The following is an 18,830-nucleotide window of genomic DNA, read 5'->3' as shown; positions in this document are numbered from 1 at the left end:
TAGGGTTATGGTATCGGCAGGCATAAGCTACGAACAATGAACATAATTGCATTTTATCGATGGCAATTTGAATAGACAGAGATACCAAATCCTGAGCCCCATTGTCGTGCCATTCATCCGCCACCATCACCTCATGTTTCAGCATAATAATGCACACCCCCCATGTCGCAAGGATCTGTACACAATTCCTGGAAGCTGAATATGTCCCAGTTCTTCCATGGTCTGCATACTCACCAGACATGTCACCCATTGAGCAAGTTTGGGATGCTCTGGATCAATGTGTACGACAGTGTGTTCCAGTTCCCGCCAATATCCAGCTACTTCACACAGCCATTGTAGAGGAGTGGGACAACATTCCACAGGCCACAATCAACAGCATGATCAACTCTATGCAAAGGAGATGTGTCGTGCTGCATGAGGCAAATGGTGGTCACACCAGATACTGACTGGTTTTCTGATCCAAGCCCCTACCTTTTTAAGGTATCTGTGACCAACAGATGAATATCTGTATTCCCAGTCATGTGAAATCCATTGATTAGGTCCTAATAAATGTATTTAAATTGACTGATTTTCTTATATGAACTGTAACTCAGTGATAGTAAAATCTTTGAAATGGTTGCATATTGCGTAAATATTTTTGATCTGTGTAGTTGTAGGCCAGAAGCTCATTTGTGAGAAGAGAAGAGCTGCCTGCTCTTTTATGATATTAAAAAGGATGTTAAAAGTTTGTTCCACCACACCCCTTCTTCAGCATAAATTAATTTCTAGTTTTTTTTCTCACATTTCTTTCCCTCACATTTCTCTACTCCCCAATATCTATTTTGATCTTATGATCAACGAGCTCCCTTTTAGATTGTGTGGAGTTGCTATGGAAACTTTGCTTGTTATCACAAGCCACACTAACAGAAAGTGAAAAAAACAAAAAGAGCACAACTAAACTCCTTATGACTTAGCCTGGGGACCCGAGTGGAAACAGGAACATAATTAATGAACACCCAGAATTTGTCAAACAACTGTAAGGATGAATAATTGCAGGAGGTCTGATTAATATAAGGCTGCACTGCCCGCCCACACAGACAGACTGACCCTGGCTACTGCTGCGATTAGAGAGAGGGCGTCAAATCAGAGTTAAATACCAGCATTGCTTAGAGCCTCTGCAGGATACGCAGGAACAAGAGCAGGTGATCAACTGGGCTCTTTTTTAATCTGCCTAGCACATATACACTCAAAGTTCCTTCCAACACTGTCCACTACCTTAACCTACACACTGTCTGGTTGTTCACAGCTGCAAGATCCTTCCATCACTGTACACTACCTTAACCTACACAGTGTCTGGTTGTTCACAGCTGCAAGATCCTTCCATCACTGTACACTACCTTAACCTACACACTGTCTGGTTGTTCACAGCTGCAAGATCCTTCCATCACTGTCACTACCTTAACCTACACAGTGTCTGGTTGTTCACAGCTGCAAGATCCTTCCATCACTGTACACTACCTTAACCTACAACACTGTCTGGTTGTTCACAGCTGCAAGATCCTTCCATCACTGTACACTAACCTTAACTTACACAGTGTCTGGTTGTTCACAGCTGCAAGATCCTTCCATCACTGTCCACTACCTTAACCTACACACTGTCTGGTTGTTCACAGCTGTACATGGATTTGTTTCACTACATCCAAGAGACTTAGTGGTCATATAACCATGATTTTTGACAAGAGCATCTAGAAAAGCATTACGCTCAGGAATATGACTTTCCTGTCCTATGTTAAATTCCCCAGCCAGCCAGTATATCTTACAGGTGTGGTTGACCTCGCGGGTGTTGAGGTAGTCCAGAAAGGGCACCACCAGGCCCTGCCCCAGGTAGATCTTGACCAGGGTCATGGCCACGTCCTGCCGGCTCTCCACTGTGGTCACCTCCTCCAGCATGGTCAGGGGGCTGCCGTCCTCCACCTGGGGTGGGTCAGCGGGTGGAGACAGTCAGGGTCTATTGGCCAGGTGTTCATTTATGAGAGGAAGCTGGCTATGTGTCTGTCAGCCATGGGGCACAGTAGGCTCTATATACTGTATAAACTCTGTGGTGAAAGGATGTGGTATATTGTAAGAAATCTAAAGAAGTAAATCTATTTTCATAGAAAGGAATCACGCACCATGGCATCTGTCATTCTGCCCCTGAACAATGCAGTTAACCCACTGTTCCCCGGTAGGCCGTCATTGTAAATAAGAATTTGTTCTTAACTGACTTGCCTAGTTAAATAAAGATTACATTTAAAATTAAAAATGGCATGAAAAATGTAATAGACTAGTGGTTGAACAAATCAGAAAAATATCCTGTAGAATTTGTTAATAACAATGGGTTATGTATGTGACAGCAGTGTGATGTTGACCTCAGCAGGAGAGATGACTGACTGCACCAGCAGGTCAATGAGAGGCTGGTAGTACATGGAGGGAAGAATATGGTCCTCCACCAGACGCACCTTCAGTCGCAGCGCACCCAGCTTACCTCTGTGGACAGCGAGAGCGAGAGGCCTCAGAGACACTACAGTCACGACACTCTTAATTAAACAATACTCACAAGAAGTTTGCTTAGCACAAGAATGTTATAGCACAGGTAGTGCTGAGCATTACCAAGGGAATGTGCCCACACTATATTAGGTTTGGTGGCTTGATGTGCAACAACCACCCTGTAATGGTTATTTTTGATAGTTTCCTGTCCCCTAACATATTGGGAATGACAGGCCTCCCTTCTGATAGTACCTTTTCATTCCTTCCCAAACAAGCACTCCCTAAAGCTGTGACTCACTCCCTAATGACTCTCTCTCTCTGTGTGTGTGTGTGTGTGTGTGTGTGTGTGTGTGTGTGTGTGTGTGTGTGTGTGTGTGTGTGTTGTGTGCTGTTGGCGTGCTTGCGTGCGTGCGTGCGTGCGTGCCACGATTGACGTCAGTATTTCTGTTTTTTTTACTATTTTCGTTTTCAATTTTTATTTTCGCACGTTGAAAACGAAAATAGTAAAAAAACTGAAATAAAAAACCATCTCGGACAGGATACCAGACAAACAACTGACGTCAATCGTGGCCTGTGGCATTAGAGGGGGACCAATATGTCCTCAAGTCATACTTAAAGTCACAAGCGACGTTTAAGATGAAGAAATATACATAAAAATACACCCCCCTCCCTCTCTCTCTTACACACACAAACCGATACACATCCACACAACCACACTAACACCCACACACTCCTTACCCAGCATCATCCTCATTGTTTCCCAGGGGCAGCAGACGAAACCAACCCTGTACCAGAGGTGTCTTGTGCAGGCAAGCAAAAGGGATTTCCACCTGAACATGAAAACAATAACCAATACATCATACACTAAACTGAAAAGTATTATACCACCAAAAATACATATTTGTATTTGTAAAAGTATGAATCATTCTATATAGTAGAAATAAGTATAACGTGTCCTCACAGATTAACATAAGTATGAGGGATTGGACTTTAGGAACATAACTGCTTCACCTTTCCCAGGAAGTCATTTTTGCCCACCATGTCCCAGTCCCAGACCTCCACTGTGACAGTCCCTCCCTCAGACAGCTCCTCTGTCTCAAGCTCCAACTCCAGGGTCTCACCCCAGTGTGGGTAACGTGTCTTTTTAATGATCTGACAGACAAACACAGAAGAAAAACATGTCATATACTAACATAATCAGTCTTTGTCTGTATGTATACGTTATCCAGCTCATGTCCCTCCTCACCGAAGTCTCTGCACTGTGGTTATTGAAGAGGATTCTGGCAAAGGGATCAGAGGTTCCAGAAATGTCTCTTGGTGCCAAGTCTCTAAGAGGTCAACAAACAGAAACACATTAGTACATGAGCAACCCCTGACCTTTTACAGGGTGCTGGAATTATTCAACGAGTGGGGTGATATGTGCATATATCATTCTCCTACATTCTCCTACATATCTAAAGATGAAAGAACTTTGAGGGCCTGTGTAGTTGTAATAGTGAGATGGTAAGTGTAGTGAGATAGTAAATGTAGTGAGAAAGTGAGATAGTAAGTGTATTGAGACAGTGAGATAGTAAGGATAGTGAGATAGTAAGTGTAGTGAGATAATGAGATAGTAAGTGTAGTGAGATAGTAAGTGTGGTGAGATAGTAAGTGTAGTGAGATAGTAAGTGTGGTGAGATAGTAAGTGTGGTGAGATAATGAAATAGTAAGTGTAGTGAGATAGTAAGGATAGTGAGATAGTAAGTGTAGTGAGATAATGAGATAGCAAGTGTGGTGAGATAGTAAGTGTAGTGAGTTGTGTAGAGACAGTGTAGTGAGATAGTAAGTATAGCGTGGTAGTGAGATATTAAGTGTAGTGTCAGAAGGTTAGTAAGGATAGTGAGATAAGTGCAGAGAGTGAGATAGTAAGGGTAGTGAGATATTAAATGTAGTAAGATAGTAAGTGCGGTGAGATCGTAAGTGTAGTGAGATAGTGAAATAGTATGTGTAGAGACTGTGAGATAGGGAGATAAAGTGTAGTGAGAGGGTAAGTGTAGTGAGACAGTGGGATTAGTGAGAGAGTGTAGTGAGATAGTGACTAGTGAGATAAAGAGATAGTAAGTGTAGTGAAATAGTAAGTGTAGTGAGAAAGTAGGTGTAGTGAGATAGTGACTAGTGAGATAAAGAGATAGTGAGTGTAGTGAGAGTGAGAAAGTAAGTGTAGTGAGGTAGTGAGGTAGTGGGTGTAGTGAGACAGTGAGATAGTGAGTGTAGTGAGAAAGTGCCGGGAGATAGTAAGTGTAGTGAAAAAGTATGTGTAGAGACTGTGAGATAGGGAGATAAAGTGTAAGGAGACAGTAATTGTAGTGAGGTAATAAGATAGTAAGTATAGTGAAATAGTAAGTGTATTGAGAAAGTAAGGGTGGTGAGATAATGAGATAGTAAGTGTAGTGAGATAGTAAGGATAGTGAGATAGTAAGTGTAGTGAGATAATGAGATAGTAAGTGTGGTGAGATAGTGACTAGTGAGATAAAGAGATAGTAAGTGTAGTGAAATAGTAAGTGTAGTGAGAAAGTAAGTGCAGTGATATAGTGAGTGTAGTGAGAAAGTAAGTACATTTACATTTAAGTCATTTAGCAGACGCTCTTATCCAGAGCGACTTACAAATTGGTGCATTCACCTTATGATATCCAGTGGAACAACCACTTTACAATAGTGCATCTAACTCTTGTTAAGGGGGGGGGGGGGGGGGGGGTTAGAAGGATTACTTTATCCTATCCTAGGTATTCCTTAAAGAGGTGGGTTTCAGGTGTCTCCGGAAGGTGGTGATTGACTCCGCTGACCTGGCGTCGTGAGGGAGTTTGTTCCACCATTGGGGTGCCAGAGCAGCGAACAGTTTTGACTGGGCTGAGCGGGAACTGTACTTCCTCAGAGGTAGGGAGGCGAGAGGCCAGAGGTGGATGAACGCAGTGCCCTTGTTTGGGTGTAGGGCCTGATCAGAGCCTGAAGGTACGGAGGTGCCGTTCCCTCACAGCTCCGTAGGCAAGCACCATGGTCTTGTAGCGGATGCGAGCTTCAACTGGAAGCCAGTGGAGAGAGCGGAGGAGCGGAGGGTGACGTGAGAGAACTTGGGAAAGTTGAACACCAGACGGGCTGCGGCGTTCTGGATGAGTTGTAGGGGTTTAATGGCACAGGCAGGGAGCCCAGCAACAGCGAGTTGCAGTAATCCAGACGGGAGATGACAAGTGCCTGGATTAGGACCTGCGCCGCTCCTTGCGTGAGGCAGGGTCGTACTCTGCGAATGTTGTAGAGCATGAACTACAGGAACGGGTCACCGCCTTGATGTAGTTGAGAACGACAGGGTGTTGTCCAGGATCACGCAAGGTTCTTAGCACTCTGGGAGGAGGACACAATGGAGTTGTCAACCGTGATGGCGAGATCATGGAACGGGCAGTCCTTCCCCGGGAGGAAGAGCAGCTCCGTCTTGCCGAGGTTCAGCTTGAGGTGGTGATCCGTCATCCACACTGATATGTCTGCCAGACATTCAGAGATGCGATTCACCACCTGATTATCAGAGGGGGGAAAGAGAAGATTAATTGTGTGTCGTCTGCATAGCAATGATAGGAGAGACCATGTGAGGATATGACAGAGCCAAGTGACTTGGTGTATAGCGAGAATAGGAGAGGGCCTAGAACAGAGCCCTGGGGGACACCAGTGGTGAGAGCACGTGGTGCGGAGACAGATTCTCGCCACCGCCACCTGGTAGGAGCGACCTGTCAGGTAGGACGCAATTCAAGCGTGGGCCGCGCCGGAGATGCCCAGCTCGGAGAGGGTGGGAGGGGAGATCTGATGGTTCACAGTATCAAAGGCAGCCGATAGGTCTAGAAGGATGAGAGCAGAGGAGAGAGAGTTAGCTTTAGCAGTGCGGAGCGCCTCCGTGACACAGAGAAGAGCAGTCTCAGTTGAATGACTAGTCTTGAAACCTGACTGATTTGGATCCAGAAGGTCATTCTGAGAGAGATAGCAGGAGAGCTGGCCAAGGACGGCACGTTCAGAGTTTTGGAGAGAAAAGAAAGAAGGGATACTGGTCTGTAGTTGTTGACATCGGAGGGATCGAGTGTAGATTTTTTCAGAAGGGGTGCAACTCTCGCTCTCTTGAAGACGGAAGGGACGTAGCCAGCGGTCAAGGATGAGTTGATGAGCGAGGTGAGGTAAGGGAGAAGGTCTCCGGAAATGGTCTGGAGAAAGAGGAGGGGATAGGGTCAAGCGGGCAGGTTGTTGGGCGGCCGGCCGTCACAAGACGCGAGATTTCATCTGGAGAGAGAGGGGAGAAAGAGGTCAAAGCACAGGGTAGGGCAGTGTGAGCAGAACCAGCGGTGTCGTTTGACTTAGCAAACGAGGAGCGGATGTCGTCGACCTTCTTTTCAAAATGGTTGACGAAGTCATCAGCAGAGAGGGAGGAGGGGGGAGGGAGGGGAGGAGGATTCAGGAGGGAGGAGAAGGTGGCAAAGAGCTTCCTAGGGTTAGAGGCAGATGCTTGGAATTTAGAGTGGTAGAAATTGGCTTTAGCAGCAGAGACAGAAGAGGAGAATGTAGAGAGGAGGGAGTGAAAGGATGCCAAGTCCGCAGGGAGGCGAGTTTTCCTCCATTTCCGCTCGGCTGCCCGGAGCCCTGTTCTGTGAGCTCGCAATGAGTCGTCGAGCCACGGAGCAGGAGGGGAGGACCGAGCCGGCCTGGAGGATAGGGACATAGGAATCAAAGGATGCAGAAAGGGAGGAGAGGAGGGTTGAGGAGGCAGAATCAGGAGATAGGTTGGAGAAGGTTTGAGCAGAGGGAAGAGATGATAGGATGGAAGAGGAGAGAGTAGCGGGGGAGAGAGAGCGAAGGTTGGGACGGCGCGATACCATCGAGTAGGGGCAGTGGGGAAGTGTTGGATGGAGCGAGAGGGAAAAGGATACAAGGTAGTGGTCGGAGACTTGGAGGGGAGTTGCAATGAGATTAGTGGAAGAACAGCATCTAGTAAAGATGAGGTCAAGCGTATTGCCTGCCTTGTGAGTAGGGGGGGAAGGTGAGAGGGTGAGGTCAAAAGAGGAGAGGAGTGGAAAGAAGGAGGCAGAGAGGAATGAGTCAAAGTAGACGTGGGGAGGTTAAAGTCACCCAGAACTGTGAGAGGTGAGCCATCCTCAGGAAAGGAACTTATCAGGGCGTCAAGTCATTGATGAACTCTCCAAGGGAACCTGGAGGGCGATAAATGATAAGGATGTTAAGCTTGAAAGGGCTGGTAACTGTGACAGCATGGAATTCAAAGGAGGCGATAGACAGATGGGTCAGGGAGAAAAGAGAGAATGTCCACTTGAGAGAGGATGAGGATCCCAGTGCCACCACCCCGCTGACCAGAAGCTCTCGGGGTGTCGAGAACACGTGGGCAGACGAGGAGAGAGCAGTAGGAGTAGCAGTGTTATCAGTGGTAATCCATTTTCCGTCAGTGCCAAGAAGTCGAGGGACTGGAGGGAAGCATAGGCTGAGATGAACTCTGCCTTGTTGGCCGCAGATCGGCAGTTCCAGAGGCTGCCTGAGACCTGGAACTCCACGTGGGTCGTGCGCGCTGGGACCACCAGGTTAGAGTAGCAGCGGCCACGCGTGTGAAGCGTTTGTATGGTCTGTGCAGAGAGGAGAGAACTGGGATAGACAGACACATAGTTGACAGGCTACAGAAGAGGCTACGCTAATGCAAAGGAGATTGGAATGACAAGTGGACTACACGTCTCGAATGTTCAGAAAGTTAAGCTTACGTTGCAAAAAAAATTCTTATTGACTAAAATGATTATGTACTGCTGGCTGGTGAAATAGGCTAGCTAGCAGTGGCTGCGTTGTTGACTTTGTTTGAAAGTGTAGCTGGCTAGGTAACCTCTAACTGGCTAGGTAACCTCGACAATTACTCTAGACTACACAATTATCTTGGATACAAAGACGGCTATGTAGCCAGCTAAGATCAAACAAATCAACTGTTGTACTGTAATGAAATGAAATGTAATACTACCTGTGAGCAAAGCGGAATGCAACTACTCGCTCCAACCGAAGTGCGTATCGTAGAGGGAGAGGCAATAGAAGTGTTGTTTCTTGTATTATTGTCTTTTGTGTCTTTAGAGGACTGCTTCACCTTAATGTCCCCTTTCCCTTTTCTTCTGTCCTTATTTTGTCCCACTTTGTCCCTTCTTTGTCCCTTCTTCTCTTCTGCCAACTAGACACTCCTTGTTAGCWAGCTAGCTTCTTCCAGGAATGTCCCTAGCAACTGCCTAGCAACAGGTAAACAACTTAGCTAGCTAAGAAAACGGTATAATTTTATGAAAAATTATTACTTTTTCAAAAGCCTTTCTTCTTTGTTTGCTGCTTGTTTGGTCTCCTATTCAGTTTGCAGTTTTCTTTTGATTTTTTTCGATGTACTTTACTCTAAAAAAACATTTAAATTTCAATATTTGTAGGAGCTCATCTTTTCAGCTGCTGCTGCTTAATTTGGAACTCCGGAACAAGTGTAGTGAGATAGTGAGTGTAGTGAGAGTGAGTGTAGTGAGACATTGAGATAGTAAGTGTAGTGAAAAAGTATGTGTAGAGACTGTGAGATAGGAATATAAAGTGTAGTGAGACAGTAAGTGTAGTGAGAATGAAATAGTAAGTATAGTGCAATAGTAAGTGTAGTGAGAAAGTAAGTGTGGTGAGATAATGAAATAGTAAGTGTAGTGAGATAGTAAGAATAGTGAGATAGTAAGTGTAGTGAGATAATGAGATAGTAAGTGTGGTGAGATAGTAAGTGTAGTGAGTTGTGTAGAGACAGTGTAGTGAGATGAGACGTTTAGCGTGGTAGTGAGATATTAAGTGTAGTGTCAGAAAGTTAGTAAGGATAGTGAGATAAGTGTAGAGAGTGAGATAGTAAGGGTAGTGAGATATTAAATGTAGTATGATAGAAAGTGCGGTGAGATCGTAAGTGTAGTGAGATAGTGAAAAAGTATGTGTAGAGACTGTGAGATAGGGAGATAAAGTGTAGTGAGATAGTAAGTGTAGTGAGACAGTGAGATTAGTGAGAGTGTAGTGAGATAGTGAGTAGTGAGATAAAGAGATAGTAAGTGTAGTGAAATAGTAAGTGTAGTGAGAAAGTGAGTGTAGTGAGATTGAGATAGTGAGTATAGTGAGATAGTGAGTATAGTGGGATAGTGAGATGGTAAGTGTAGTGAGACAGTAAGATACTGAGTGTAGGTAGATAGTGAATGTAGTGAGATGGTAAGTGTAGTGAGATAATGAGTGTAGTGGGATCGTGAGTGTTGTGAGAAAGTAAGTGTATTGAGATAATTATTGTAGTGAGATGGTAAGTGTAGTGAGATAGTAAGTGTAGTGAGAGTGAGACAGTAAGTGTAATGAGACAGTGAGATTCAATTAACCAACTCATCATCCAGCTTTGATTATTTGATCCAGCTGTGTAGTGCTAGGGCAAAAAACAAACTGTGCAACCAAAGGGGGGGGGGGCAGGACCGAGGCAAAGGAGCACCAGACATTCTAAAATCTGCTGTTTGATACTATGTTTTCCATGCAGTGCTCTGCTTCCAAGAGAGAAAACAAAGTTGCTTCATCCCCTAATCTCAATTCTTTGGAACACTATGCTCATTGTTATTGGTTGTCACCCTCTGTGCAGAGGTTAGCTGGAAGACTTCAGTGGAAAAATGTTAGGACTTCTTAGTAGAAAATACATAAACTGAACCCCTAATTTTAAACGTATGGCAGTGCTGAGAGAAGGCCAGATCTAGTTGGAAGCCCTCCTTCAGAGGGTATTGAGTATGTTGCCAATGATTGCATAAAGCCTTCAGAAACAGCCAAGCTGGATGGCGGCCATGCTCACAGTGGTCAGTCTCCATCCTGTCACTGAAGCCCTCTCAGGGACCTCTCTGCCTCTCATTTCTTATGGATGTCTCTGTGGCACGTTCCTTTTGCTAAATGAAATGAGCTTATCCTCCTCAAAATCTGCTTTCTGTAACTCTTTGGCTTTGGTGTCTGCTGGCACTTCAACAGGCAGGTAAACACAATATCCTCTAGGACTTGTATTTACTTTAAGAATAAAGGCGACAGCAATAACATTGATTGCTGAGCATTGCAGATATTGTGAATTCATCCACAACACATTAGTCACTGTATGATGATCTGTCAAAGAGGATGAGCATTTTGCCAATCTGGTGAGATTGAAGAAGCAGTTATACATTTCAACAAGAGACCATAACAGCTTAAAGTCGCATCAATTAACCAATAAAGTATGTGTCTTACCTGGCCTCTATGAAATGGCATCGTAGTCCTATACCTTTGGCATCTTTGAGAAGCTCCAGACCAAAATGGATCTCCCCCTGCACCTCCTCATCCGGGTCCACCCGGGTCAGATTCAGCCAGTTATCCAGCCCTGGACACAGGGGACATTACAACACATACAGTGCCTTCAGAAAGTGTTCACACCATTTTACTTTTTCCACATTCTGTTGTGTTAAATTGAGATTTTTTTTGTCACTTGCCTACACACAATACCTCAAAATGTCAAAATGGAATTATATTTTTCTAAAAAATTTCAAATTAATAAAAAATGAAAAGCTGAAATATCTTGGGTCAATAAGTATTCAACCCCTTTCAACCCCAAGCCTAAATAGTTCAGGAGTAAAATGTGCGTAACAAGTCACATAGACTCACTTTGTGCAATAACAGTGTTTAACATGATTTTTGAATAACTTTTTATTTAACTAGGCAAGTCAGTTAAGAACAAATTCTTATTTACAATGACAGCCTAGGAACAGTGGATTAACTGCCTTGTTTAGGGGCAGAACAACAGATTTTTACCTTGTCCACTAGGCTAACTGCCACTCTTACCACTAGGCTAACTTTCTCATCTCTGTACACAACACATAAACTCAGCAAAAAAAGAAACGTCCCTTTTTCAGGACCTTGTCTTTCAAAGATAATTCGTAAAAATCCAAATAACTTCACAGATCTTCATTGTAAAGGGTTTAAACACACCATGCTTTTCCAATGAACCATAAACAATTAATGAACATGCACCTGTGGAACAGTCGTTAAGACACTAACAGCTTACAGACGGTAGGCAATTAAGGTCACAGTTATGAAAACTTAGGATACTAAAGAGGCCTTTCTACTGACTCTGAAAAACACAAAAGAAAGATGCCCAGGGTCCCTGCTCATCTGCGTAAACGTGCCTTAGGCATGCTGCAAAGGTGGCATGAGGACTGCAGATGTGGCCAGGGCAATAAATTGCAATGTTCGTACTGTGAGTCGCCTAAGACAGCGCTACAGGGAGACAAGACGGACAGCTGATCGTCCTCGCAGTGGCAGACCACGTGTAACAACACCTGCACAGGATCGGTACATCCGAACATCACACCTGCGGGACAGGTACAGAATGGCAACAACAACTGCCTGTGTTACACCAGGAATGCACAATCCCTCCATCAGCGCTCAGACTGTCCGCAATAGGCTGAGAGATGCTGGACTGAGGGCTTGTAGGCCTGTTGTAAGGCAGGTCCTCACCAGACATCACCGGCAACAACGTCGCCTATGGGCACAAACCCACCGTCGCTGGACCAGACAGGACTTGCAAATAGTGCTCTTCACTAACGAGTCACGGTTTTGTCTCACCAGGGGTGATGGTCGTATTCGCGTTAATCGTTGAAGGAATGAGCGTTACACCGAGGCCTGTACTCTGGAGCGGGATCGATTTGGGGGTGGAGGGTCCGTCATGATCTGGGGCGGGGTGTCACAGCATCATCGGACTGAGCTTGTTGTCATTGCAGGCAATCTCAACACTGTGCGTTACAGGGAAGACATCCTCCTCCCTGATGTGGTACCCTTCCTGCAGGCTCGTCCTGACATGACCCTCCAGCATGACAATGCCACCAGCCATACTGCTCGTTCTGTGTGTGATTTCCTGCAAGACAGGACTGTCAGTGTTCTACCATGGCCAGCGAAGAGCCCGGATCTCAATCCCATTGAGCACGTCTGGGACCTGTTGGATCGGAGGGTGAGGGCTAGGGCCATTCCCCCCAGAAATGTCCTTGAACTTGCAGGTGCCTTGGTGGAAGAGTGGGGTAACATCTCACAGCAATAACTGGTAAATCTGGTGCAGTCCATGAGGAGGAGATGCACTGCAGTACTTAATGCAGCTGGTGGCCACACCAGATATTGACTGTTACTTTTTATTTTGACCCCCCCTTTGTTCAGGGACACATTATTCCATTTCTGTTAGTCACATGTCTGTGGAACTTGTTCAGTTTATGTCTCAGTTGTTGAATCTTGTTATGTTCATATAAATATTTACACATGTTAAATTTGCTGAAAATAAACGCAGTTGACAGTGAGAGGACGTTTCTTTTTGTTAYTGAGATTATAATTATTTGTAAGGCCCCTTAGCCGAGCAGTGAATTTCAAACACATATTCAACAAAAAAGACCAGGGAGGTTTTCCAGTGCCTCGCAAAGAAGCACACCTATTGGTAGATGGGTAAATATTTAAAAAGCAGACATTGAATATCCCTTTAAACATGGTGAAGTTATTATTTACACTTTGGATGGTGTATCAATACACCCAGCCACCCAGCCACTACAGTCCTAACTCAGTTGCTGGAGAGGAAGGAAACCGCTCAGGGATGTTACCATGAGGCTAATGGTGACTTTAAAACAGTTACGGAGTTTAATGGCTGTGATAGGAGAAAACTGAGGATGGATCAACGACATTGTAGTTATTCCACAATACTAACCTAATCGACAGAGTGAAAAGAAGGAAGCCTGTACAGAATAAAAATATTCCAAAACATGCATCCTGTTTGCAATAAAGTACTAAAGTAAAATAGCAAAACATGTGGCAAAGAAATGTACTTTATGTCCTAAATACAAAGCATTATGTTTGGGGAAATCCAACACAACACATCACTGAACACCACTTTTCATATTTCTGAAGAATGTTGAAAGAATAATGTGCAAATATTGTACAATCCAGGTGTGCAAAGCTCTTAGAGACTTAACCAGAAAGATGCACAGCTATAGTCACTGCCAAAGGTGATTCTAACATGTATTGACTCAGGGGGTTGAATACTTATGTAATCAAGATATAATTAGTGTTATATTACATACAAATGTTCAAATTTTTCTTCCAATTTGACATTAGTGTTTTGTGTAAATCATTGACAAAATGTTTGATTTAAATATTTTTTTATCCTACTTTGTAACAACAAAATGTGGAAAAAGTCAAGGGGTGTGAATACTTTCTGAAGGCACTGTATGTGGCATTTAATAAAGCCTATCAGGGAAAGCGTAGAAAACAGACAGCCTAGTACTATACCAATAATGCCTAGTGTCTCTAACGGGCATTGCCATGCATGGCTCTGTTATTGTGGACATTTACTCAAGCCTTAAACACATTCCCATTGATAAGTCCGACCCTGGATAAATGGCTGGTACATATACAACATGATCAACAGTATGTGGACACCTGCTCATCGAATATCTCATTCCAAAATCATGGGCATTAATATGGAGTTGGTCCCCCCTTGGCTGCTGTAACATCCACTAGATGTTGGAACATTGCTGCAGGGACTTACTTCCATTCAGCCACAAGAGCATTAGTGAGGTCAGGGCTCTGTGCAGGCCAGTCAAGTTCTTCCACACCGATCTCGACAAACCATTTCTGTATGGATCTCACTTTGTGCATTGGCACATTGTCATGCTGAAACAGGAAAGGGCCTTCCCCAAATTGTTGCCACAAAGTTGGAAGCACAGAATCATCTAGAATGTCATTGTATGCTGTAGCGTTAAGATGGGAGGGCCTAGCCCAAACCATGACAAACAGCCCTAGACCATTATTCGTCATCCACCAAACTTTACAGTTGGCACTATGTATTGGGCAGGTAGCGTTCTCCTGGCATCCGCCAAACCCAGATTCGTCCGTCGGACTGCCAGATGGTGAAGCGTGATTCGTTACTCCAGAGAACGCGTTGCCACGGCTCCAGAGTCCAATGGCGGTGAGCTTTACATCACTCTAGCTGACGCTTGGCATGAAATGGAAACCCATTTCATGAAGCTCCCGCGAACAGTTATTGTGCTGACATTACTTCCAGAGGCAGTTTAGAACTCGGTAGTGAGTGTTGCACACGAGGACAGAAGATTTTTTTACACGCTATGTGCTTCAGCACTTGGCGGTCCCGTTCTGTGAGCTTGTGTGGCCTACCACTTCACCTCTGAGCCGTTGTTGCTCCTAGATGTCTCCACTTCACAATAACAGCACTTACAGTTGACTGGAACAGCTCAAGCAGGGCAGAAATTTGAATGGTGGCATCCTGTGACGGTGCAACATTGAAAGTCACTGAGCTCTTCAGTAAGGTCATTCCACTGCCAATGTCTGTCTATGGAGATTGCATGGCTGTGTGCTGGATTGTATAAACCTGTCAGCAACGGGTGTGGCTGAAATAGCCGAATCCACTAATAATCCACATACTTTTGTATATATAGTGTACAGTATATCAAAAGACAAGAGGATTGTTTGTGTGTGATAATATGAGGACTGGTGCTGACATTTCTGATTGAGATACAAGGTGGTGAGGGCAGTGACTTCAGTTTCACAGCCAAAAGAGGAGAGAATTCCTAAGATCCTGTGAAGGAGTTGTTGACTCAGTGGCAACATGTTGCAGTGAATCAGGACTGAATGCAGAATGTTCCCTGGAGAGAGACATTGGTATAAGACACTAACTAACAGAGAAAGTGTCACATTTGCTTTCATGTAGTGTCAAAACACATTCAAAGTAGCAATATAATTCTTATACCCAGTTGCCATGGATAAGGAAAAGCACAGCAAAGACATTATTGCTATATATTCTAACTAATTCCCACATTAAAAGTTACTGTAGGAGAGCCAGGTGTGCTGTGGTGAAGGAAGGCGCAGGCTGGCTGTTTGAAAAGCTTTCGGTTGCTTCTCACAGACTACAGTGGTGTTTTAAACAAAAGGACAGCTGTACTGTACAATGAATGATCCTGGAGTTGATGCAAACCCTGATTCAAGGAGCAATCCTGCAAACAAATGTAACCATGTACAGGTCATTCTCTCCCTGTTTGTACACTGTCCATTGAGAAGGAAGCTGTTTGGCTCATAGGGACGAATCAGTAGAGAATACTATGTGATCAAACTAACAAGCACAGCAGTCAGAAAATGAATCTCTAAATGAACCTATGGATTTGTGAGAATACACTGGCAACCTTTCCCAGCAACAGGATCTAAAAAAGACCTAGCTCTTCAATCACAGTGACCTACATGGCAGAGCCTTACTCAGAGTCATGGGAATAACCCCTCTCTGATGACCCTTTGCTCTTTTGGTTCACCCTCTCTAGCATGGCATAGACAGAGAAGTAGACCCACAGATCTCAACCGTAGCGCGACAATTCTATAAATCAATAAGCATTTAGATATGTTTCTGTGCTGGTAGTTTTTCCCATTATCTCAGTTCCACCCATTCATTTAAAGCCACAAACAGTATTGTGACATATAGTGATCAGGTTTACCTTTAACCTTGGCCCCGATGGCGTCTTTGCTCAGCGATATCTTTCCAATGATGTCATCATGGCTAGGGCAAAAAAAAGGGAGAACATATGTCACAATTAACAAAAACGTATAATTGAAAATAAAGGTCTTCACATGAGGTATTTCTCAAAAAAGGACTTAACATCCTATAAAGTGACCTCATAATACAGTAAGAATATATGCATAGACTGAGGAGGTTGTTGATCAGGAGACTGAGATAGTATTTCATTTCTCAATCTGTGGTACCATCTGTATGTTGATGTTTGTTTATTGAAAGCGTTCAGGTTTTTCCAAAACACACATCCATGATTCTTCACCCAGTCAGTCTGGATACAAAACTCTAAAATCACAGCCTCTGGTAAACAAGCCAACACAATCATGAACATCTCTTCAATTACAAAACTATGATAACTCTACAGGTTATAACTAATCTGTTGACACAGAAACACTACAATAATTCTCTCTGACAGATGTCAAAGGCAATCTTACCCAATGGTGTCCTCATCCATGACATAGAAGGAGAGCGAGTGGAAACCCGTTGGGAGGTGCAGTGTGTATTCTTCTCCCCAGAAAGGGTTGAGGTTCTTCCACACCGTGGCTGTCCTGCAAGGTAACGGTGCAAATAATAGTGACCGTAACCACAGCAAGTACTACATGACCCTTATTTCTTATTCATAACCATAATCCCTTTCATTGTGAATGTCAGTAACAATGAAAGACAACAATTTACAATGAAGGCTGTGTGGGGAATATTGTGATGTGTTGAAAGTTGTGAAACAGTGACAGAATAACAATGCAATAACTTCAAAAGGCAGTGTGTGGAATAACAAAATACAAGTCTATATGCAATAATTTTTAAATCAGCCTTTCCATTATGAAACATTAACTACTGCAAATGCTCTAACCATAAACTAGAGATTGCAAACCTGCTGTCTAGACATGAAATTGAGGAATGACTTCAACAMCATGTCCTCTATGCCAATGGGTAGCAGGAAGGTCTATTTTCATCAGTAATGTGCATCCCTTTATTATAATGAAACTCTGTTTTTCCAGACACCATTACCCCACAGCAGGGTCAAAGCACCAAGGCGTCCAGAAAGCACACAGTCAATGAGTCAGTGAGCTGATAATGAGACAGCCATAGACTGATGCAGATCTCTGCAGTCAGTCAACCCTCCAACTCCTCTCATTGTGGGAGAGGAAACAACTAAATGAAAAGACAAAACAAATGCATTTTATCAACCGCTGAAACATCAGTTTTTCAGAAAAGAGGTGTTGGGAGTGTCGGGAGTCTTGATTAGCCGGAAGTTTTGATTAACTCGTTAGTCATTCCACATGAGGTCAATGCGACAGGTAATGAACCAGCAGAGGGGAGTACATAGTTCCCAAAAGACAACAAATGAAACATATGTTAAATTTATATACAGAGTACACTTGTGTGGACACACACACAGCCAAACCCCGGGCAATGCGCTGCATGAACACATGTCCCCCTACCATCAGCCTTCCATGCCCCTGCCTGGAGCCGGGAATGGGAACGGGAGCTCCCTGCAATAATTTATGCCCCCTCTCCATGGTTACCTACTGGTGTCTTAAAGGCCAGCCCTGGATCAGGTTCAATTGCACTTGGGGGGCTCAACCTAAGAACACCACAGTCCTTATCAGTGATCACACACCTAGCCTACTATACCACACTCCTGCCATGCTAGCCTGTATAAAACATAGCGGGGTACCCAAAGTCCAGCAACCGACTCCTTCATTATACATCCTGTTCCTATCCTGTTCTGAATTCAACGTGTGTGAGAGCAATCAGAGGTTTGGCATAGGGTAAAGACAACATGATAGGATACAACACTGTTTCCTATGAACTGATAAATATGTTTTGCCATTGCATTAACAGTAGTGCCCTATCAGTTTTAACGTTTCTGGCAGCAGCATGCCACTTGCTGTCACATACAATTCTGAAGTAAACATTTAGCCCATTTATCAATCACATTTATAAAACAGTCAAATTAAGCAGCAAACAAAACAAGAATGCATATGACTGATATGATGGACTCACCTGGCCACAACTTCATTGTCAACTTTTACAATGCAGTATGGGTCACTGGTCCCAGAGCTTGACAGATAAAAAAAAGATTTGTTAAAAGATGGAATGAAGGTAGCAGAGGAAACCTACAGATATGCTCTTCCCTTATCAGTTGCGAAATACATTATTGATATAAATATCTTAAACACCTGTCAAGTCTAGGCTACTTGTAGTCACATTTTACCACTAATATCTCAATAAGTGCTGTAAAACAAAGCTATTCTTAACTTCAAAACAAGTGTACATCCTAGTATAAGAGTACTTCACACAACGAGAAACCTATAAATAAGCAAATAGGAGTAATTGCTGCCTGTTGCATAAGTACAATTAAGACATACTTACACGTCTTTGACTGGAAGGCTCCTGCCCTCTACAATACGGAAATATAGGGATGTGTTTTTGGCCATTTTTGACTAGCAAGAATGGTTTTGCCACTTATTTTAATCTGCACATCCGTGATCCTTTCAACGGTGCTCCCTATGGTGCTCGCCTCCTCCGCAACTGGGTCCTCTTCATTTCTGGCACCTTTTGCGCATGACGGCGTATCGTGCCTATGTTATAATCAATGATCTATCGTTTTCAAGGCTTATTTGATACAGAATTAACAGCAACGTTGCAAATTCATAAGAGTAATGTCACTATAAGCAAACAA

At 43.8% G+C, this 18,830-nt stretch overlaps 1 protein-coding gene across 1 annotated transcript in view; it reads right to left on the bottom strand.

The window, feature by feature from the left end:
- LOC112068031 (rasGAP-activating-like protein 1) overlaps positions 1 to 18,652 on the bottom strand; it is a 36,399-nt gene extending 17,747 nt beyond the window's left edge. The window contains exons 1-10 of the mRNA XM_024135024.2: positions 18,521 to 18,652; positions 18,152 to 18,208; positions 16,579 to 16,692; positions 16,071 to 16,132; positions 10,792 to 10,921; positions 3,752 to 3,833; positions 3,517 to 3,657; positions 3,244 to 3,335; positions 2,388 to 2,505; positions 1,800 to 1,953 (exon numbers count right to left, since the gene is read on the bottom strand). Coding sequence (XP_023990792.1) covers positions 1,800 to 1,953; positions 2,388 to 2,505; positions 3,244 to 3,335; positions 3,517 to 3,657; positions 3,752 to 3,833; positions 10,792 to 10,921; positions 16,071 to 16,132; positions 16,579 to 16,692; positions 18,152 to 18,208; positions 18,521 to 18,585 — 1,015 coding nt within the window. The 5' untranslated portion in view covers positions 18,586 to 18,652. The remainder of the gene's footprint in view (positions 1 to 1,799; positions 1,954 to 2,387; positions 2,506 to 3,243; positions 3,336 to 3,516; positions 3,658 to 3,751; positions 3,834 to 10,791; positions 10,922 to 16,070; positions 16,133 to 16,578; positions 16,693 to 18,151; positions 18,209 to 18,520) is intronic.
- Between the last annotated feature and the right edge of the window lie 178 nt (positions 18,653 to 18,830).

Source organism: Salvelinus sp. IW2-2015, unplaced genomic scaffold, assembly GCF_002910315.2.
Source record: "Salvelinus sp. IW2-2015 unplaced genomic scaffold, ASM291031v2 Un_scaffold19, whole genome shotgun sequence".
Taxonomy (NCBI): domain Eukaryota; kingdom Metazoa; phylum Chordata; class Actinopteri; order Salmoniformes; family Salmonidae; genus Salvelinus; species Salvelinus sp. IW2-2015.
This window is presented reverse-complemented; position numbering and strand designations above follow the sequence as displayed.